The 22,979-nt window shown below is 42.5% G+C and overlaps 1 protein-coding gene and 1 long non-coding RNA gene across 6 annotated transcripts in view; one reads left to right on the plus strand and one right to left on the minus strand.

Annotated features, from left to right (window-relative positions):
- Positions 1–446, minus strand: part of LOC110287482 (uncharacterized) — a 107,738-nt gene extending 107,292 nt beyond the window's left edge. For both annotated transcript variants that reach the window (XR_015047065.1, XR_003835711.2), the window contains exon 1: positions 344–446. This is a non-coding gene — a long non-coding RNA (uncharacterized LOC110287482). The remainder of the gene's footprint in view (positions 1–343) is intronic.
- Positions 447–1,416: 970 nt separating this feature from the next.
- Positions 1,417–22,979, plus strand: part of Egfl6 (EGF like domain multiple 6) — a 60,608-nt gene continuing 39,045 nt past the window's right edge. For 3 of the 4 annotated variants that reach the window (XM_021153527.3, XM_021153528.3, XM_029472967.2), the window contains exons 1-2: positions 1,550–1,933; positions 17,158–17,270. In XM_021153527.3, the coding sequence (XP_021009186.1) occupies positions 1,866–1,933; positions 17,158–17,270 (181 nt within the window). In that variant the 5' untranslated portion in view covers positions 1,550–1,865. Of the gene's footprint in view, positions 1,488–1,549; positions 1,934–17,157; positions 17,271–22,979 lie in introns of those variants that run through there. The other variant, XM_085837907.1, reaches the window with a different exon arrangement.

Below are 22,979 nucleotides of genomic sequence, written 5' to 3' on the forward strand. Positions count from 1 at the left end.
AAAACAGGTAAAGAATTATTGGGAAGAAGAGGCTCGCTCTCTTTGGTGAAGCCTTCTACAGGTTGAACCAGAAGCTTCAGAGATGTCGCCCATACTAGAGTGGACTTTTCAGTGATGGCTTTGACTCCCCCATTCTTTCCTAAGTAAACTCAGTAAATTCAAACGTTCACCTAGTTAGACTTAGGTGGACAGTGGAATTCATGTGGTCTGCACTCACCCTCTAGAAAAGCAGCAACTGCTCTTAACCACTGAGCCACCACTCCAGCCCCATCAATAAAATATTTTTAAAACCAAGAAAAGAATGTATTCTGACAAGTCACTGTAGCTTGTCTGCCCTGCTGACCTTAGTTCAGAGGCTTCATGGCTCCATCAGTAGCTCTTCTTTGAGTTGGAAGTCTACTCTTAGAGCAGATAGGTAGCTGTGTTTGACCTGTTCCTCGCCTCCTCAGGCCACCAAGCTAACTGGCATGGTCTTCTCATAGTCCAAATAGAGATGCAGGTGGGTTGGACTTAGAATGAGTTTGGAATTGGCACAGTGTGTCTCTGCCCAAACACCATCAGTCAAAGCAAATCACTGGACCATGTCCAATGTCAAGGTGTGGGGTCATGGGCTCTGCCTACATGAAGTCAAACGGTGTGAATGTGGGGATAAGAAGAACCAGTATTCCTTCTGCTACAAGTCAGAATAGATAACTCATCGCTACCTGAAGGAATTCTTATAAAATATCTTTTGCTTGTGTTTTTCTGTCTTAGCTTGCTTTCTACTGTTGTCATAAAACACCAAGACCAAAAGCGACTGAGGGGGGGAAAGGTGTTTGTTTGGCTTACTCATCCTGACCCATCCAGAAAGAAAGTCAAGGGAAGAACTCAAGGCAGGAACCTGGAGGTAGAGGCAATCCAGATACACTGTTTAATGGTGTTCAATACCTTTTTCATACCTTCCTGGACCACCTGCATAGGGGTGGCACCGCTTGTAGTGGGCTGGACCTTCCCACATCAACCATTAATCAAGAAAATATCCCGCAGGACTTGCTTATTTGATGAAGGCATTTTCTCAATTAAGTTTCATTTCTTCCAGATGACTAGTTTGTGTCAAGTTGCCAGTGGCTACTACACTTCAATATCATTTGGAGTTACATTTGAACTGTTGTGAGTGACTAGATTACACTTGCCAAATGATGGGGTTTGTTCAAAACTTGGTGACCTCTAACATCCTATGATTTCCCTTGTGTGGAAAAAGAAAGAAAGAAAGAAAGAAAGAAAGAAAGAAAGAAAGAAAGAAAGAAAGAAAGAAAGAAAGAAAGAAAGAAAGAAAGAAAGAACCTAGCCGAGCATGAAACCTCCATTGAAATGAGATTGCCTTGTGATTTTGTGCTTTGTGGTCCTGCTTTGACTTCTCAGTTCTCAATCCCTGGAGTTCAAAGTGCACACCGCTTGTCCCAAGCCTGAAACGAATGGCAATTGGAGGTGCCCCTGAACAGCCTGTAGTGAGTGAACTGAAGCGGGGGTGGGGGTGGGGGGCTGGCGGGGGCTTTGGGGAGCGTGGAGGAGTTACGGGTGAGAGAAGAGCGTGGAGGCCTCGTGGGTCGTCCTGGAGGCGGGTCCCAGCCAGATGTGCTCAGCTGCCACGCCCTCGCTGGTGCACCGGAGCGCTTCACCCAGCAGAGGATCTCGCCAGGGCGCCCCCAGCCACTCACAGCTCCAAACGTTCCCCAGCTCTCCAGCTCTGCGCGGGCTGCCACAGAGCCTGCCAGCTGCGCGCAAAACCAAGGTCCTGACCAGCAAAGCAGAGAATAGGCGGTGGCCCCTCTGTTTCCTAGGTCCTGAGGGGCTCAGGACAAGAAAGGAGCCCACCCCCTGCCAGTATGCAACCGCCCTGGGGCCTGGCGCTTCCTCTGCTGCTCCCCTGGGTGACAGGTGGAGTAGGGACCAGGTGAGTGTTCGCATTGACCCTGGTTCCCCAAGCCTGAACGCTCCTTTTGAAGCCCTTTGTCGTTGACCAGCGTATGTAAGGGGTACCTAGGTGCTGGGGTTGAGGTGTCTGTGCGCCTTGGGATGCATTTCACCAGGATATGGCACCGAGTGCCCACCAACTTTCTTCCTTGCGTCCCTTGGGTAAGGTTTAGCCTCCGGTGGTCTGTGGATTCCGCTCCCCACTTGGCAGAGTTTGTCCTGTCTGGCGGGTAGGGGGAGGGGGGAACTGGGCGCATAGATCTTGGCTGTGTTTGGGATTTGGTGCTCTGCAGCCACCTCCGGTGCAGACAGATGTGTGAGTACCTGGCATGGTGTGAGTTTAGTTCCTTCCACTGCCCCTGAAGGACGCCCACTGATTACCAGTCGTTAGTTTTGCTAGGGAAGGAATGAAGAAAAACAGGAGGATGCAGAGCGCGCATTTTCGCATTTATTGTTGAGCGCTAAAGCAGATCCTTGCTGGGCTACTGTTCTAGCTGCCTTTGGATTTGGGGTGATGAACTGGAAAGTTTGCGCTGGTAAAAAGATAGCTGAACCCATCCTTGTTTTTGCCACTTCTTTCTATTCATAAGCTTTTCTGAGCCCCGAAATATTTCCCTGTGAGAACTACAAAGCCACATAGTAAAAGCACATAGGCATAGTGTGTCATGTAGACCAAGCAACTTTCAGACCTTTAACCCAGCAGAAGTCCCTAGTCCCCGTGGCTTCAAAGTATTATCATCGTTGCTATCCCTGTTTTGAAGGGGTGAAAAATTAGGCCGAGTAACTTGTCCAAAGAGACAAAGCCAGTTAAGTGGCAGAGCAGGAACAACCCTAGTCAATGTGGCCCATCCATCATCCTCCACACTGGAGTAGGGCAACCTTTCAGGAAGACTCCCTAGAACACACACACACACACACACACACACACACACACACACACACACACTCACACTCACACACCCTTTTCTACCATTATGGCTTGCTTCTTCCTTGCATGTCTGCCTAGGGTCTCTGTGCTACAGAACTAAGGATCTTTGGGATGACTTAATCATTTGTTGGTGTGGCAGGCTCTCCTGTGTTCTATGGGAAGTATAACAGCATCTCTGGCTGCTATAAAATGCCAGGAACAGCTTGGACACTGCCACCTACCCAAGTTGGGACAGTTTATGAAAAAATCTACAGATATTTCTCTTATATTTTTGGTCGTGAATCTAGCCTTTAACGGCCCCAGATATTTCTCAAAGTCACCTGAGGAGCAGGCTCCTTCCCAGCTGAGTGAGGTTTTTCAGGTTTTCCTCTAGAGAGAAGAGGAAGGGGCAGAGGAAAAACCCTTGATTTGGCTCCAGCTCCTTAGCGGTGACTTTGTTTAACTCCCAGGAAAAAGTCTTTCATCAGGGTCTGCCACGGTATTAAGGGATTTTGAAGTTCAAACGGAACAATCCTCAAACCAGGTTCTTAGAATGTATAGTTGCAAGTTTCAATTTCCTTCCCGTGATAAAAATGTAAGCAGAGGCAATTTGCTCCAATCACATTGGAGAGAGTCATGTTTTGTTAGAAAGCCCACTTAAGAAAGACCAAGTGCTATGTGGAGATGAGATTAACAGTTCTTCAGCAGCAGGCAAACGGACCTCCAGAAGATCCACTTTCAAAATGCCACCAAAATAAATTAAAAGCTGAAGAGCCCCCCTTCAACACCCTCCCCCCCAAAAAAACTTAACCTGAAGAATCTGTGTGAAGATTCTACAGTACTGAACTTTTCAAGATGTGAGATGTGATTGCTTTACAGTGTCAGATTCATTGGCTGCTGTGCTGATGATCTGCTCCATATGCTTGCAAATGGCAAATGGCAAATGGCACTTTGGGAACTTCTGCAGGTCCATGTTTAATTAGCTCCAGACTCTACCTTCAGGGGGCTCATTTACAGGAAAGGCAAGGCACACACTGAAAAAAAAAAAGTGTGCCTATGGGCTAGTCGTTTTTCTAATGTCTCATTGAAATGTATATTTAAAAAAAAAAACAACAACAACAAACTATAGCTGGCACCCACAGATTTTTCTAATAAAAAGCAAAGAAAAAAAAAAGGGCAAGGTGGTGGTGGTGCATGCCTTTAATCCCAGCACTTGGGAGGCAGAGGCAGGCGGATCTCTATGGGTCTGAGGGTAGCCTGGTCTGCAAAGCAATTTCCACATCATCCAGGACTGTTACACAGAGAAAACTTATCTCAAAAACAAAAAACAAAAACAAAACAAAAGAAGAGAAAGAGGAGGAGGAAGAGAGAGAGAGAGAAACAGAGAGACAGAGAGAGAGAGAGAGAGAGAGAGAGAGAGAGAGAGAGAGAGAGAGAGAGGGAGAGGGAGAGGGAGAGGGTGGAGGGAGAGGGAGAGAGAGAAAGAGACAAAGACTGGGGTGAAGATGTAGGTAGGTCAGTCGAGAGAATACATGCTTAGCTGCTTAGCATGCATGAAGTTCTGGGTTCGATCCCCAGCATGGAATAAAGCAGGTGTGGTTGTGCATGACTACAATCCCAGTGCTGGGGGAGGAGGTAGATGCAGGAGGGTCAAGATCAAGTATTAGTGGTCATTCTTACCTACATAATGAATTTTTGAGAACCTGTCTCAAAAAATAATAAGATAAGAAAATACCAATTTTCTTCCATTGGAATACTGTTATGATTGTGTGACCTGGAAAACTATATGCCTCTCAAATGATGCTTAGTCTATAGGTGACAATGACCACTCATCTAATAAATAATTCATTGGCTGTATATTAACCTCCTTACATTAATCAGAAGTTGGCTTGCCTTGCACTTTTTTATGCCCTTTGTGTATTGTGTATTTAGATGCCCTGGACTCATTGTGCCCATAACATCAAATACAATGGTGACTATGTACCTGAAATGTAGCTAGTCCAAGATGATTAGTGCTGTAAATGAAAACTATTTATTGGAATCTGGGGGTTTAGGATGAAGAAAAAAATAATAGAAACTAGCTCACTGATGAATTTTAATTAACTACATGCTGAGATGATAACCCAGAGCACTGGTAAAATCTGCTACTGAAATTTGTTTCACTCATTTATTTCTTATTTTAAAAAACTACCAGAAAATTAGACATGCCCCATTTGGTTATCATATTTCCAGTAGGTAATACTTTTCAAAAAGATTTGCTTAGAACTCTAGTTCCAACACTCCAGTTCTGACACACAGATCTTTGTCCTTTGGGCATGTACGAGATTTAAATATATTATTGACTTTGCTATTCTTGGAAGTAAATTTGAAGCAAATTTCTACTTGGAATGTATTTCTGTTACACATCTTTTCTCTATTTAGTTCAAGTAAAAAGTAATGTGTGAGAGACGAAGGGACATCTGGGTTCACACCAAGGGGGCTGCTTCCTGCTAACCACAGGCTACATGAAGAGTTGAAACTTCAGTCTTTCAAACAACCTAGATGCATTGTCTTACAGTTCTGGGAGTCAGAAGTCCACAAGGAGTCTTATGGGGCTAAAATTGAGCTATTGATAAGTGCTTTTGGAGCCTTTGGAGTCTCCAAAGGAGACTCTGCCTCTTGTTCTTTGAGCTTCTAGAGGTTAGCAGCCAGTCTTGGCTTGTGAAAATAACTCTTATCTCTTCCCCCTGTATCACCTTGAATTCTCTCTTCTTTGTCTTTCTCCCATTATTGAAGACTCTTGCAATTATAAGAAGCCCATATGAATTATCCAGGAAAAATCTCAAAATGCTTTGACTAGACTTATAAAGTCCCCGCATCATAATCTAGGGACTTGTGTACCACGAATGTTTCATCCCCCTAATATTATCATCTTCTCTCAAAAGCAATCTCAGTGCAGAGAGACTAGGTGGTGCCCCTTGGATACTCTGGAAGGAAATGTATAATAGAAAGGTGTACAACAGGAAGGGGAGGGACAGTGACTAAAATAGTGACCATTATAACTTAATCCTGTATAGGAACAATTGGACATGCATCTCAAAGCTGTACTTCCAAAGGCAAGTGAGCAATGCTTATACTCCAGTCAAACAAATGTGGGACCTGGAATAAAAGATTCCTGTACTTTCAGCCTCCCATGACCACAGGAAAAACTGGTTCCTGCCAACAGAAAGAGCTCTTGCATGTCAAGGAATGAAGCTAGAGAGCACCAAGATGGCTCAGTGGGTAAAGACACTTGCTGTGCAAGCCTATGGGCCTGAATTCAATCCCCAGAGCCCACATAAATGTGGAAGGCAAGAAAGAATTCCAGAGGTGTCCTCTCATCTCTACACCTATACCACGGTGCACATGCCCCACCCCCCAACCTCACCCACAAGCAGAAAAAAAAGAGCATATGGAGCTTTCTGTGTAGTGTGATAGATATTCCAGTTTGTCCCTAGGCTGGTGAGACAGGGAAGCCCTCAGGATCGTGTTCCACTCAGAACAAGTTCTAATGCATAAAAGGAAACCCTTCTGGAGACATCAGAAGCACAGCAGACAGGTGTTTGAAGGTGACGTGGGGTTTATGGTAAACTGAATTTTAAAAGGATCTGTAATTGACTTGTTCAGAATATCACAGTAAATACGTGGTAACGTCCTAAATTCATGGTATCTCCCAGGAATACTTAAATCTGTCTACCAGGTACAGAATTTTTTCCCCAAAAAGATCAGTAGTATTGATTAGTTCTGTCAATAAGTTATCAAATCCCAGTGTACTGGTTTCAATAACCAAACTGTTTTAGGGCTGGGGGTGTGACTTGTCGGGGGAGGGGTAAAGTGCTTACTGCACAAACATTAGGATCCGAGTTTCCTCCCCACGGAAGCAGTTTACAAAGGTCCATGTTTGTTCTCTCAGCTCTGGGAAAGCTAAGACAGAAGGCTCTATGGGACTTGCTAGCCAGTCAGCCTTTCTCAATCAGTGAGTTGCAGGTTTAGTGAGAGACTGTCTTTTAAAAAATTGTTATATGGTGGTGTGCAATTAAAGAAGACATCCACCATCAACTTCTGGCCTCCACACATGTAAAACATGTATACATATATATGCCACACAGAGAAACGTATTTAAATGTCCAGATTTTAATTATGAGGACAAATTCTAGAAGGAGTTAAAATTAATTCAGTCCAATTCAACAATATTAACTGAGCACTGGCATGCTCAAACATTCTCCGGAATGCCAGAGATACATATCTATCTACTGCCTCCATTAAAGCACTTGGTAAAACCAGAAAAAAAAGTTTTTGTCAGCTGAAGAAACTAAAGAGATCTAAAAAAATAAAATAATAAATAATAAAAAAATTAAAACATTTTTTAAAGACCATGGAATGGAAAAGAGATGAAAAGGCAAAAATTTTACATATGCATAAACAATAAATAGATAGTTTCAGATGACCAGAAATGTACATATTATACAACTTATTTATATTGTGTTTATACAATATACAAGAATGTATTTAGGAATGGATGTGTATTCATACATAATTGTAAGAACAATACATGAAAAGAGAGGCCATAAATTTGAAAGAGAGCAAGTAGAGGGAAGAAGGGGAAAGGAGAAATGATATAACTATATCATAAACTCAAAAAATAAAAGGAATTAAAAAGTAAATTTCAGGGGTTGGAGATATAGCTTAGTTGGTGGAGTGCTTGCCCGGCATGCACAAAACCCTGGGTTGGAGCCCCAGCACCACATGAACTGGTAAGCCTGTAATCCTAGCACTCAAAAGATGAAGACAGGGGAATAGCTGGAGAGATGGCTCAGTGGTTAAGAGCACTGACTGCTCTTCCTGAGTTCAATTCCCAGCAACCACATGGTGGTTCACGACCATCTGTAATGGGATCCAAAGTCTACTGTGTCTAAAGACAGTGACAGTGTACTCACATACATAAAAAGTAAATAAATCTTTTTTTTAAAAAAGGTGAAGGCAGGGTGATCAGAAGTTCAAGGTCATCCTCAATTGCATAGCAAGTTCAAGTCCAGCCTGGGATAAATGAGACCCTGTGTTTAAGGGGGGGGAGGGGGGAGAGGAAGGAAGGGGAAGGAGGAGGAGAGGAGAGGAGAGGGAGAGGAAAAAAGAGGAGATAAGAGGAAAGAACAGGAGAAAAGAGGAGAGGAGAGGAGAGGAGAGGAGAGGAGAGGAGAGGAGAGGAGAGGAGAGGAGAGGAGAGGAGAGGAGAGGAGAGGAGAGGAGAGGAGAGGAGAGGAGAGGAGAATGTAGAATGTAAGTGAGAGAAAAATTGAAAGAGCCAAGGAAACCTGAAGACAGGGCACGGCATTTTAAGTGTCCTATGGATCAATGTGAGTGCATCAGCTGTAAGAGAAAGCAAGTCAGCCAGTGCTTCATTGATAGTTGTTTTGCCTAGGAATAAGGGAATAAATGGATAGATGTATATCTGTAAAAAAATAATGTAAGAGACAGTCCAAGGTACAGAGGGCAGCCTGATCATCAAGAACCCATAGTACCTTTCAAGAATCCAAAGGAAGGCTGGAGTCAGCCTTCAGGGAGGCTGGCATACCAAACCACAAAGCTTAGACTTCACTCCAAGAGTAACAGAGACTAAAGCAGGCCATCACAGGCTCTGTCATCTTTAAAGCTAACCTGGTCATGACTAATTCATGTAAGAGACCATGACAAAGCTGCTCAGGATTATCATTATGCCAATGAGCCATAGTTGAATCTGCTGAAACATTTTTGCTTTCCGAATGTATGCAACTAGAGTGTACTGTTGGATTTGATGAGTGCATACACCAAAAGCAGCAAACGTCTTTGCAAATAGAATCAGCTTGCTCTTCAGTCTTCCCTTTTGCTTGGTTGCTCGCCATATTTCCTGAACTACAGAATGATTCAAAACTTCTTATTAAAACAGCATCTCTGTAGAAATCGAAGCAGCTTGGCTGCCTGGGGATTGGGGCTGTTGTGGTTTTTTATGGACTTTATTTTATAAAGAGCAATTTTAGGTTCACCTAAAAGGTAGAAAGGCAGGCTTGTCACAAATTTGTAGTCAAGCTTTGGCCAATGCCACTGCCATCTGCAAGCTTGTCACTGGCTAGAGAATCTGCTTCCTAGAAGAAAACTATCATGGTTGTTGACAGGAAGCCTTATATCTTTTCCATTTGAACATTTCTCCAATAAGGTGGCTTGACTATCCTCACGGTGTGTCAGCTGTCACTTCCAAAGCTTATTAGATGCCAGCCATGGCAGCTGGGAAAGGTGAGCTTCATCTTTTTTGACACTGAAGAGTATCAAAGCTTGCAGACACAGTTGATATCCTCTATTCCGGGCATTCTGATTTGACTTCCCCCATACTGCTTGCTCATCAGTCTTCTTTGCCAGCCTCTCTCCTATGAGAAGCCATGTTCTGGGTTTCCTGATCTACACTCCCGCTAGGTGATTGTTCTGTTTCTGGTGTTTTCAATCTGTGTGTACCTGACTTCAAAGTGTGACTTCAAGGCCAACAAGATACCTCAAAGGTACGTGGTGCCAAGACTGAGCATCCGAGTGTGATTCCCCAGGACCAGCATGGTGGGCTCTTGCTCTTAAGCTTCTATGTATCTGGAGAGTGAGATGGTTTGGGTTAACCTAGACTTTTACTCTGTCTGTTAAGGATGGGTGGGAACTAGGACTAGGGAGATGGCTGAGTAGGTAAAGTGCTTCCCTTGACGAAGGAAGGCATGAAGACCTGTGATTAATCTCCAGAAGCCACATTTTAGAAGCTGGACTTACTGGTGCATACTTGTAATTCCAGCATAGGAAGGCAGAGAGACCGGTGGACTCCTGGGCCTCACCAGCCAGCTAGCTAGGAATTGGAAAACTCCAGGCCAAGGGGATACCCTCCCTCAAACAAATAAAGTAGACAGATCTTGAGGAATGACACCTAAAATTCCTGTCCTCCACATGCACACACAAACCATGTGCACATGCACACACATGATCACATGTGAATGTACACACACAAACACAAAGATGGGTGAGAACTCAAAATTAATATAACTAATTAAATACAATAAATGACCTTGCCTTGCTGGATAAATGATTTATTAAAAAAAAAAACTAGTAACAAAAATACTCTTGTGTGGACTAGATAGATGGCCCAGCAGTTAAGAGCATGTACCGCTGTTACAGTGAGCCCCAGTTTGCATCCTAGCACCCACACTGTATAGGTCACAACAGCCTGTAGGTCCAGCTCCAGGGGATCCAACACCCTCTTCTTGCCTCTACAGATACTACATTTATGTGTACATGTACACACATACACATTGTTAAACATAAAATATATCTGAAAAATTTGTTTGGCCTCATTATGCCTATTCAGAAAAACATTTATTGATAGGACAATGCTTAAATATATTTAAACAATAGCAAAAGAAATTTAACTTCTCAATGTGTCTTGGGTTTTGTGAAGTTTTCTGATCATCAGCAAGCATACTAAAGATTCTGGCACCTTCTATTTTTGTAGAAAATAAAGAATCTTGTGCAGAAATACTATACTACTTACACAATCTTTGGAATGTTTCTAAATTGACTTCAGCTGTGGAGACAGCGATTTTCTGATTAATTTGATCAATGTAGACAGCAAGCTGTATAATGCATTGAAGGAATTCTGGGCAATTCAACATTTAGCTCAAAATTCTCTCTGCTTGGGGCCTGTTATCCACTAAAACTTGACATTCCACTGCCTCAAGACTGGATTCCCTGGGTCCCCTGGGTCTTATATCTGCTAAACACTGTTTAGGAAGAGAGAGAAATGGAGAGGTACAGAAAGGGAGGAAGAGGAGAATGGAGGGACAGAGGTTAGGGGGACAGCATGCCCATCCAGGTGTCCCAAAGTAGAAACATCTGAAGTCACAGACAATGGACATTCTAAATGTACAGAAAGCAGTAATTTCTAGGTAAAATGCTTTCCATACAAAGTGGGGAAGACAACTTAATGTCAAACTCTGACTTCAACAGGTACCTGCATAGAAAAGCACATACATAGACACACACACACGGCAAGAGAGACAGATACACACACATGCACACACAGAGAGAGAAATGCACACACACACATATATACACATACACACAGAGAAAGAAAGAGAGAGAGAAAGAGAGATTTGGTTTCCAAGTCGAAGAATTATTGAATCAGTGATGGATATGTCATAGATTTAAACCACAGGGCAAGGAAGAGAGGGAGAGGATGCTGGGAAATGGTTTGAGTCCCCCAGTAATATTAACTTGGAACACCACTCCGCAGCAGTAAGAAGTAAGTTAAAGCTTTTTCTCCTGAGCACTCTGCATTTCATTTTTCCAAGCTATGCCCTGCACTGTCATGAAGCATGCCATGCTCGCTTGTCTTGGATTCCTTCCTTCCTCCCAGGCCATATTGTTTCCACTTAAATATAAAGAACTGAGTAATGAAATTTCTTTTTTTCTGTAATTTTAAATAATTTCATGTGTACATTTGCAAACCTGGCAACACAAAACTGGATTCTTGGTGTAATAAATCAATTTTCTCTGGCATCTATAAATCAGCAAGTTAATTATTAGCAATTCTATCTACTAATGCTTTTCAGTCTTTAAGTGAAAGACTCATTCTCATTCTCATGGCCAGATGTAGAATCTCGTGATTAGACCAGTAAAATCCCGGTTGATTGCAGCTGGCCCTTTGAAGCATAGTCTCGAAATTCAGTGAATGCATGGACCTCACACTTACTAATCACAAGGCATGTTGCTTGTTTATTGACTTGTGTTCCTCTGGTGGTTTTTCCTAGAGTACTCGCTCAAGACATCAGGTCTCCTTTAGGACATGTGCAGAGGACATGTTTCTATTCATGCAGCAGCCACAGGCCAAACTGTGGTGCTTTGATTTATGTTACTGTCTGAAGATCAGAGTCTATTATGTAGGTCTCGATCATGACTTAGTTCATAAACAACTGTCATTTGCAATTTTTTCATTGGTATGTATGTGGTGTGTATGCATGTGTATATAGATGGTTGTATGTGTGGGGACACATGGCTGGGTATGAGAGTGGGTACATTATTGAGGTAGGGTTTCTTGCTGAACTTGCCAGGCTAGAGCTTGCCAAGTCTAACTAATTTGGCTAGGGAGCTTGCCCGGGAAATGGCCTCTCTTCGTCTCAAGTGCTAGGATTCCAAGTAGCCGTCATACCTTCCTGTCTTTCTACTTAAGCTCTAGGGATCCAAACTTCTGATTCTCAAATATCTACTGAGCCATATCTCCAGTCCCTTCTCTGAATTTTTAAATAAATGAAAGTAAAGCTAGATTTTTTTTTAAAAAGATCTTCTTTGTATGAGTGTTTTTATCTGAATGTACGTGTGCATACCTGGTACCTGCAGTTATCAGAAGAGGGCATCAGATCCTCTGGAACGTCAGTTCCAGTTGGTGTGCTACGCCATGTGGTGGCTGGGAACTGAACCTGAATCCTCTGCAAGAACAGTAAGTGATCTTAACTACTGAGCCATCTCTCCAGCTCTAAGTTTCTTTTTTCTGTTTTTAAGACAATGTCTCCCTGCCTAGTCCAGGCTATCTTGGAACTCGCTATATATCCCAGGCTATCTTCAAACTCATGCTTGTCCTGCTTTAGCTTCCAGAGGTTCCCAGCCACTGTGCCTGGATCTTTGGTTACAATCTTCCAACAGAACTGAATTACTAAGCCGTGTGTGTGATGGGGAAAGTATCTTTTGTAGTGGGGAAGGAATCTTGATTTGTTCACATGATTTTGATGGCCCCAAGAGTTACCCATTAGCATTCTGAAGCATTTCATGAGTGATAATTAATCATCAAAATGATGATATAGGACACATTAATATACTTCAGATTTCTTGGGTTCCCCACTATACCTGAAGTCAGGCACATGAAAGCAGTAAAACTTGGGAAAGCATGTTTAAAAAAAAAAAAAAAACAAAACTCTGGAGAGCTTTAGAAATGTGCAAACACCATGCAAATTCCATCTTCTGGTAACTTTTTTCTACTCATTAACCCCAGGCTGTATTATTTACAATCCAAACTAACTGACTTTGACATATAGATTGAAGATAGGTCTGGCCACCTATACCAGAGACCCTGCACTGGTTTCTAATTAGGTGTTTAAAATATAAGATCTTTAAACAAATTTCTATCTGTTTTTGTTTTACTTTGTATCTAACCATTGCAGAAATGGCTGGGGCTGATTGAAATGTAATGAGAGACAGAAAGGGAGCAGATCCGGAGAGGAGAGGAATGGAGGGGAGGGGGAGGGGAGGAGAAGCAAGGAGGAATAGAGAAAGACGAAACTATAATCAGGATATATTGTATGAGAAAAGATTCTATTTTCAGTAAAAAGAAAAGATGGAGGTGGGGGCAATTACCAAAAAATGTTAGGCCAATTTAATTTAGCATAACTTATTTAACCAAGGATCTGTCAACATATAAAACCTAGAGATGTTCAAAGAAATGTCTGCACACATGGCAAGACTCTGTTCACAGCTGCAGTGGTTAGTGGTCCAGGATCTGCCTCAGTTGAGGTCTGCAGGATGCAGCATAGTTTGGTCAAGGGTAGGGAGTCAGTTGTCTGAAATTCTGCTGCTGAGAATGGTTTGGACTCAACTAGCTGTGAGAATAAATGTAGTGTGGGTAAAAGTTTGTTTTCCCACTGATGGAACAGTTGTGTGTATAAAACTTCAGACAACTTGTCATGGACACAAGCAGTTTTCTCTTTGTTACAGAGTTGGAGAAATGTGGGGAAAGCAAGCCTGACTAGTGGGGAAATGTGAAAAGAGGCTCACCTGGAAAATTTGAATTGTTACACAGAAAAGTTATTAGTGGCTACAGTTATTTACGCTTTCGTTATTCTTTGTCTGTGCTCACAAGCTTCTATTTAGCTCGGATCCTTGGTTGACTTACAACAAATACAATTCTTCTGCAGTCTTCCCATCCAGCTGTTGACTCCTGTCTTCTAAATTCCAAAGTGACCAGGGAAGTGTACCACTGGGGTGGGGTGGGGGTGGCTTTCAGGGTCTACAGCCTCACCTTGCCTCTAACTAAATCTCTTTCCATCCCTGTAGTTGTGCATGTGTTCATTCACTTTCCTGATCCATCACCCTTATGGATTCACATGCCACAACTGTAAGCCCAAGTAAACCTTCTTGCCTTAAGACAAAAAACCTTTTCCCCTTATTGCTTTTAATATTCTATCTTTGTTTAGTGCATTTGGTGTTTGGCTCACAGCCATCCATTGGATGGAGCACAGGGTCCCCAATGAAGGAGCTGGAGAAAGGACCCAAGGAGCTGACGGGGTTTTGCAGCCCCACAGGAGGAACAGCAATATGAACCAACCAGTACCTCCAAGAGCTCCCTGGGACTAAACCACCAACCAAAGAGTACACATGGTGGGACTCACGGCTCCAGCTACATATGCAGCAGAGGATGGCCTAGTTGGTTATCAATGGAAGGAGAGACCCTTGGTCCTGTGAAGGTTCTATGCTCCAGTATAGGGAAATGCCAGGGTCAAGAAGCAGGAGTGGGTGGTTGGGGAGCAGGGGGAGGGGGAGGGGATAGGGGATTTTCACAGGGGAAACTAGGGAAGGGGATAACATTTGAAATGTAAATAAAGAAAATATCTAATAAAAAGGAAAAAATAAAAATAAAATATTAGAAAAAAAAAACAAAGACAAAAAAGTCAAAGCTCCTTTTCAGGACTTGGGATGCAGTTCAGTGGTGGAGCAATTGCTTAGCATGCTCTCACTAGACATTTCCTCAGTACCAAGCACGGAAAACATCCCTTTCTCAAAGCATTTTAGTGGTAGCTGCCAGGTTGTTCTAGACTATAGTGCATCTGCTTGCCATAGACTATGAACTACAAAGCAAAGGCCGGCTCTTTCTCATCTCTGTGTTCCACCCAAGTAAGATCTTGGAATACAGAAGAAGCTCAAGAAGTGTTTCACTTTAAAGTAATGGTACTTAAAGACAGTTTTGTTTTGTGGGGGATGTTTGGCAAATGATGTTTTGTTTTTAAGACAGTGTCTTGATATAGCCCTAGCCAGTTTGGAACTTGTTGTGTATAACTTCTGGCCTAAAACAATGATCATCCTGCTTCTCACTCCAAAGCACTAGGATTATAAGTGTACACTACCACATTCAGCTAACCTGAGAAGTTTTTTGATTGTCACAAACCGGGGTAGTACATGCTATTGACAATCATGGATGCTACTAAACATTTTAGGTACCCACAATAATCCCCATCAAAACAAAACAATAATCATACAGCCTAAAATATCAGCCATATAGGAGTTGAGAAACATGTTCTTAGTAGTTGAATTAATATGAATTAGTAATTTATGAAGGGATGCTGGAAAGATGGCTCAACAATTAAGAGCATTGGCTGCTCTTTCAGAGGACCCAGGTTCAGTTCCCAACACCCACATGGCATCTCACAGCTATCTACAACTCCAGTTCCGGGAGATTCAATACATGCAGGCAAAACACCAATGCACATAAAATAAAAATAAATAACTTTCTTAAAAACTGAAAAAGTTCTCTTCCAGAACTTTATTTTTTCTCTCATTCTATGCTCTTGATGAATAAGTTGTCCCAAACTGCACTCTTTTATCTGAGAAATAAAGTTTGTAGGAAAGGCAGATCATGAGAGGAACAGAGTTAAAGTTTAACTGTCTGGCTTAGACTAAGATGCTAGCATATACTCAATCCTGTACCTGACAAAAACGTGTGTCCCTTATCTATTAAAGAACTTAGGAAATTATTTAATGCTGTATTTCATATGCACGAGGAATCAAATAGCTCTCCATAAAATCTGTCTTTTCTTTTAGTCTGGTAGCAGTTCTGTTTAACCCAAAAATATCAAGCAGGTAAACAGGCAAGAGCTTTCCACCTTGGAGTATTATTTAGGGTTCTTCCTGGGAGGCAGGGGCTCACTCTTCAGATCGGGGGTCAGCAAGCTACAACACACAGACCAAGATTTTTATACATTTTATACAACATATGAGCCAAAGCCAGTTTTAACATTTCAAATGGTTGAGGATGGAATAAAAGAGTAATGTCTTCAAGGATGTGGGTGTAGTTCCACTGAAGGAGTGCTCACTTGACATCGAGGAAACCCAGAGTTTGGTCCTCAGCAACACATAAATCAAAAGTAGTAGAAAGAAAGAAGCAGAAAGTTAAGAAGTTCAAGGTTATCCTGGTGACTTGGTAAGTTCAAGGGCAGCCTGGGATACATGAGATACTTTGCTGACTGAGCTAGCTTCCCAGCCCCAGAAATAAAGTGCTACTGGAAGAATCACACCCATCTGTTACTATTCCCCACAGCTGCTTTTGCACATAGACACAAACCTATGGCCTGCCTGCAAAGCCCAAAATATTCCTCCCTAGTCCATTTGAGAAAATGTTTGCTGATTGTTGCTCAATAGTCAAGAGTTTAGCAAATTGTATTTACAGGAGGCTGTTTTGAAACACAGCAAGTTTAAATCCCCGGCACCTGGCCCAGCTTTGTGACGTCTGCTTGGGGATGTACCTCGGCTTTATGGCATTGGAGTTTCCTCCTCTGTAACCTGAGATAATTTGGCAGAATAGTCTCCCACTCTTAACTGTCCAGAGTGTATGGTGATTGCAGACTGTTCAGTGACTTCCAGTGGCCATGAAGTAAAAGTGCGGAACTTTTGTTGGAGCCAAAACCACTTAGTCACAACACAAAGCCAAAACTGGAAACCCACTGTACCTATTCAGGACAGATTGGAGACTTGGTACTTAACCAGTCTCAAAAATATTCTTTCTTTCTTTCTTTCTTTCTTTCTTTCTTTCTTTCTTTCTTTCTTTCTTTCTTTCTTTCTTTCTTTCTTTCTTTCTCTCTCTCTCTCTCTCTCTCTCTCTCTCTCTCTCTCTCTCTCTCTCTCTCTCTCTCTTTCTTTCTTTTTGTCGTTTTTACTCTCTAACTTTAGATTAAAAGGGAATGGACAAAACTAGAGCAAAGTTGGCAAAGGATGGAAGGCAGAGGCTGCCGACCCCCAAATTCAGGGGTTTGCATTTAGTTTTTTTGTTGTTGTTGGTTGGTTGGTTGGTTGATTTGAGATTTGTTTGTTTGTTGTTGTGCTATGGAATCTAGCACTTACCTCAGATCTGTGGAAAGCACTTAGATACTTGACATCTTTCCTCTTGCTCCCATGGCAAGGAAGAGTCTCTGTGGCCTTCTCTGTTTTCTCAATCCTAACTCAGAATTTTTTATCCACAGTCCATGGGATACTGGGTTGCCAGCACTGGCACACCAGCCTGGGGTCTGTCAGTACGGAACTAAGATGGCCTGCTGCTATGGCTGGAAAAGGAACAACAGGGGAGTATGCGAAGGTAAGTTTTGTAAACGTTTAGACCACCCTGCCATTGGATCAGGATGGACAGTTGTCAATCTATGACACCATTGTCAATGGATTCTCTGGAGTGAGGACGTGGGTAACTACCAATACTCCACAAAGTTTTGGTCCCGGTGCAGTGTCCAGAGTGATTGACACTTCACACTAGATGGGAGTTATTCCAAGAGACTTTCTTGCTCATTCTTATTTCTGTTACTCTTTGAACAAATGTAACTCAAGTTTGGTTTGGGTTTGGTTTGATTTCATCTGTAGAAACCGAGTTGAGCAAAAACAGGCCAATTAACTCTAATTATAGTTTTTTCTAACTGATTTCTTGCAAAATAGACATTTTAATTATTACTCATAGGCTAATAGCCAAGTAGTCTGTCTACAAAGTAGAATAGGGACTTTTATACCTTGTAGATGTACCATTCCCATTTTTAAATTCCTTAAGAGTAGTTTCTAATGGCAAGAAACACATGCAGAGCCGGGCGTGGTGGCGCACGCCTTTAATCCCAGCACTCGGGAGGCAGAGGCAGGCGGATTTCTAAATTCGAGGCCAGCCTGGTCTACAAAGTGAGCTCCAGGACAGCCAGGGCTATACAGAGAAACCCTGTCTCGTAAAACCAAAAAAAAAAAAAGAAAAAGAAAGAAAAAAAGAAACACATGCAGGTAATGCAAAGGTGTTGTTGCTTTTTCATTATTTTTTGCAGATTACAGACTAAGAAAACAGAGTTTTCCTTGGACACTGTGTTAGGTGTTTACTGAAAGACCTCTTATAATTTCCAGAGGATTTTTTGGAACTGAGATGTATTGTATTAATCTCTATGTGCTAGAGAGCCTGGAAACCTGCATTTCCCCAAGGCAGCTGGCAATGTTGTCCTGAATAAAGTTCATTGCCTCGGGGTAGAAATCTGCGCGCGCGCGCGCGCGCGCGCGCGCGCGCGCGCGCGCTCTCTCTCTCTCTCTCTCTCTCTCTCTCTCTCTCTCTCTCTCCCCAGCAGGTATCAAATATCCTGATCCTAAGTTCCTTGTAGGTTAAGTGGGATAAAGACATGCCCAAATGTTCCATAAATGCATTAAACTGCTATTTTAGAAGTGTCTCCTCATGGGCCTATCCATGACCCAAACCCCTCTGTTCTAGCCCCCAAGTAACTAGATTAATAGCTGCTTGGATGGTGGAAGTCATTATTTTTCAGTAAGGTACCCACGGGTAATTTTCCCATGCCCCAGTTAGTATCCCCATAACTATCTACATCTAGGCAAACATCTTAGTTAAACTCACTGAATCTGTCATAGTTACTGTTCTATTCCTGTGAAGAGACACCATGACCATGGCAACTCTTATTAAAAAGAAAGCATTTAATTGGGGCTGGCTTACAGTTTCAATAGTTTAGTCCATTATCATCATGGTAGAGAGCATGGCAGCGTGCTCTACAGATAGATATGATGCTGGTAACATAATTGAGAGTAATGCATACAGGCCGGCAGGCAGTGGGAAGAGAGAGACATTGGACCAAGTTTGGGCTTTTGAAATCTAATGGCATAACCTTAGTAACACACTTCCTCCAATATGACCACACCTCCCAATTCCTCTCAAGTAGTGCCACTCCTTGATGACCAAGCATCCTAATATATGAGTCAATGGGGAGGGCTATGCTGATTCAAATCACCACAGGGTCTAAAAAGGCAAAAGATGTGAAAATAGGAGGAGGGCTTGTTGGGAAGAAAAAGGGTTTGAGAAGGCCTGGGAGGGAGATAAAAGGAGGTATAGTGAGAGCTGAATATGAACAAAATACATTGGACACATGCATACATTTGTCAAAACAATTTACAAGATTTTAAAAGATGGAGATTGACCATAGGGGAGGACAAAACTTGGTGTCTGAAGTCCATGAAACAACAGAAGGCACGGATAGTGTTTCCACACAGTCCCTGTTAGTCAGAGCTTTCAGCGAGCAGAGCTTCTTTGTAGTGGTATGACGAGGATGTTGAGTTTTGTTTTTTTTTTTTTTTTAATGAAGATCATCACTGTCCATCCAGTCACAGGAAGATAGAGCATCACTTGGACACCTGTACCAATTAAAAGGGCACCTAGATGTACCTCAGTTGGTAGAATGCTTGCTAAGCATGCAGCTATCCTTCTAATTGGATGCCTTATGATCAAAGGCATCGGATGTTAGACTGATGTGGGTGACCTTGGAGAAGGTAGTGAGGTTCACTAAGGCTCTGTTTCCTTGTTTGGAACATGGAGAGGGCACTGACCCTCAGAAGGTCCAGAGTGGAGGTACTAAAACGTGTTCTTACTGCCTGTTGCACAGAGAAAAAAAAATACCGCACATGAATAAATTACCATTGATTCAGGAAGGACCAATGAATGACTCTTGTCACATGTCTGTCCTTCAAAGCACCAGGTGTCGGGAGCAATAAGCTTTGTTCTTTACCTAGACAAACATTCTTCTTTGGAGGCAGTCAGGTGGAAATGGGTAAAAGTCACGGGAGACATGTGACTTATAATTTCTTACAGTCTCACGAACCTCAACACTTACTGCCATAAAACTTGGTCAGACCTGGCATACAGCTGGGGAGTAAATGAGAGTGAGCTTTGGCTTTCTGCAAGGGCGGTTCTTCAACTAGATCAGGGTAGTTTGGCCACAGTCTGTACAGCCTATCACAGTCCCAGTGATCTCGCAGCATATGTGTCAAAGGCACGAAGGAACGTAAAGCAAAAGGTTAAATTTAAGACCCACTGGGAGAGTGTAAGGAAAATAGTCAATACGTACATGCTGGGAGCTAAAGATGTTTAGCAACCATTGCTTTTGTTGAATATTTGAGTTTTAATTTGTAATATTTGCAAAAACTTTTAGATCTAAATATACATATATTTTATTGAATCTGGGTTTTTTTTTCCCCAAACAGAGTTCCATGTACTCCAGACTGGCCTTAAACTCTCTGTGTAACTGAAAACAATCTTAAACTCCTGATCGTTCGGCTTAATGCTAGAATCTCAACCACTTGCCAGCCACCATGCCCACTGTATGTAGTCCTAGGGACCAAACCCAAGGCTTTCTGCATTCTAGACAAGCACTCTCCTTACAAAGCTACGTCCCTAGCACCTGCATGTTCCTTCTTGCCAGCAAGGTCATAGGTTCCTAAAAGCACAAATAACAAAGATAGCCACTCCCCTCCTGTGGGGTTTCTTAGTCCTAAACCAGAGTTCAGCCTGCGCAATAAGAAAAACACACCTCGACCTGCCCCAACAAGCAATACCAAACCCTGGCTGGGAGCTCCCAGTCCACACATGCCTTCTCTTTAATCTACTCTTCAATCTTTGTTTCTCTCAGCGACCTGAACCCATGCACAGTGGACCTCTACCCCCAGTCTTTGCTTCTGCCCCCGTCTAAATCTTTCTCAGCAGTGAAGTCCGATCAAGTCTGTATCATTAACCTCAAAATATATGGCACTCTATTGACAAGGAATGAAGTGCTGTCCAAGGACAAATCCATAATGAAAAACTGCAGACCATGGAGACTGGGGGAGAACTAGGGGTTGGGAGGGGTGGAAATGTGGGTTTAACTTGGTGCAAAGTGTGCCTCAGCCTCTGGCTCTTTTAGACACAAACTGAATTTCCCTTTGCTGGATTGGCTGCTCTGGTCACAGATCCAAAGTCACTGTAAATTGAAAACATCTTTCTGAAGCTTCGACCTTAGAGCAAGGATATTACTCACTATTTCTCCCGTGTGCTATCTGGCATTCACCCTAGGCTTTCCTGTCTGAATCACACTGGAAATTAGCTTCCAGGGAGCAATCACAGGTCTTTGGAATTTAAAAAAAAAATCAAAGATTTATTTTTCCAACATCTGAACTTAAAGCTGCATCACCAAGCCCATATTCATAACAAAGGAGACACTGAAAATTAAATTCCATCTCTTTAGTCTTTGAAAGTGGAAAATTTTTTGCTGGGAAAGATTTTTCCTCCTCTCCCTACCTTCTTAGTTATGACTTGTTCAGAACTAACATGTTTCCCTGTTACAATTTCTAGGCCTATTGCTTTACTCACTGTAGGAAAAAAAATATGTTCCAGGCATAGTGGCACACACCTCTAATCCCAGCATTAATAGAGAAGCAGAAGTAAGAAGACCATGAGCTCAAGATCAGCCTAGGCTACATAGAAAGAGTCTGTCCCAAAACAAAAACAAAACCAAGGGTTAGGAATGTAGCTCAGTGCTAGACCATTTGACTAACGTGCACAAGGTTCCTGGGCCCAATACCTAGCACCACAATATATTTGCACACATAGCAAGTATTTGTGTGTGGCGTATATGTGCATGTGATGCATCTATTTTCTCATTGGTGGCATATTCACAACACTATATACAACATGGCAGGAGAAAAAAATGAATTTTGAGTGATTATCTGACGACCTAGAAAACATTGTAATAGACAGGAGTTGTCTCAGTCATTTTGTTCATTCCCTTCCGGTGAGTCTGCATCAAACCTGCCATGATCTTCCATCATTTTTTTCCCTCATCCCCAATTCTGGCTCAACATGCTAGCTCCCTTGCTTTAACCTATCCTTTGAATCCACTGAAGATTTATTGAATGCCTACTTCATGCCATGCCTCAGGATACAAAAGTCAATAACAGAAGAACAAACCCCATCTATGGTATGTTTCTGTGATCACCATCAGCAGCAAGGTTTGAGTGCCCATCAGAGCGAGCTCTTCAAATTTAATGGTAGCAAACAACACTAAAAGGACCTTGATGATTCCAAAGAAAATTAGTACGTGGGGTGGTAGCTCTGTTAGTAAAGTGCTTCCCACATAGGCATGAGGAGCTAAATTTGATCCACAGAATCCATATAAATAGATAGATAGATAGATAGATAGATAGATAGATAGATAGATAGATAAGCAAGCGAGCAATCCAGGTGTGCTTGAGCATGTTTGTAATCCTGGCCCTGGAGAGGCAGAGTCAACCTGCTATCCTTAAAGGCCAGTGAGAGACTCTGTCTCAGAAAACAAGATTGGGGGAGAAGGACAGAAAGATGACTCATTGGGTAAAGGCCCTTGCAGTCAAGTCCGATGACCTGAGTTTGCTCCCCAGGACCCACATTGTAGAAGAAGAGAACACCATCTGCTGCAAGTTGTCTTTGGACCTCCACATGAATGTCATGGCACATGCATCCCCTGCCCCTGAATACAAATAAATACATTTTTTAAACAAATAGATACCATCTGAAGAATGACACAAAAGGTTGTTCCCTGGCTTTCACATTAAAGTACATGTGTATTCATACCCACACACATGTGAACACACACATATACATACCAAAAAGGAAATAAGAGATAAGAAGAAACAAGTGTCAGAAAGAAATGGAGGGACCTTAGAATTTGCCCATGTTACTCTGATGTCTTCCGCTTGAATGCTCTTCTTTAGTAATGTTTTGGGTTGACATGCAGAAGTGATAGGTTGTGTGGTCCGAGGGGCTTTATGACATTGGAGGCATGGCCGTGCTAAGTAAATAAGTCCAATGCACTGATATTCATTGCTTTGTGGGTATGAGGGCTGGTTTTGTTCACAAGGCAATCCCTTCCCAGTGTTGGAAAAGATGAACCCAGAGTAAAGAGGATATCTATTCTCAGTCCATCTCCAAAGAGTTCTCTGCCACATTGAAGGACAATCCGCCTGTGCAGCCTGTCAGTGT

Source organism: Mus caroli, unplaced genomic scaffold, assembly GCF_978045245.1.
Source record: "Mus caroli unplaced genomic scaffold, Mus_caroli_1 scaffold_5, whole genome shotgun sequence".
NCBI classification, from domain to species: domain Eukaryota; kingdom Metazoa; phylum Chordata; class Mammalia; order Rodentia; family Muridae; genus Mus; species Mus caroli.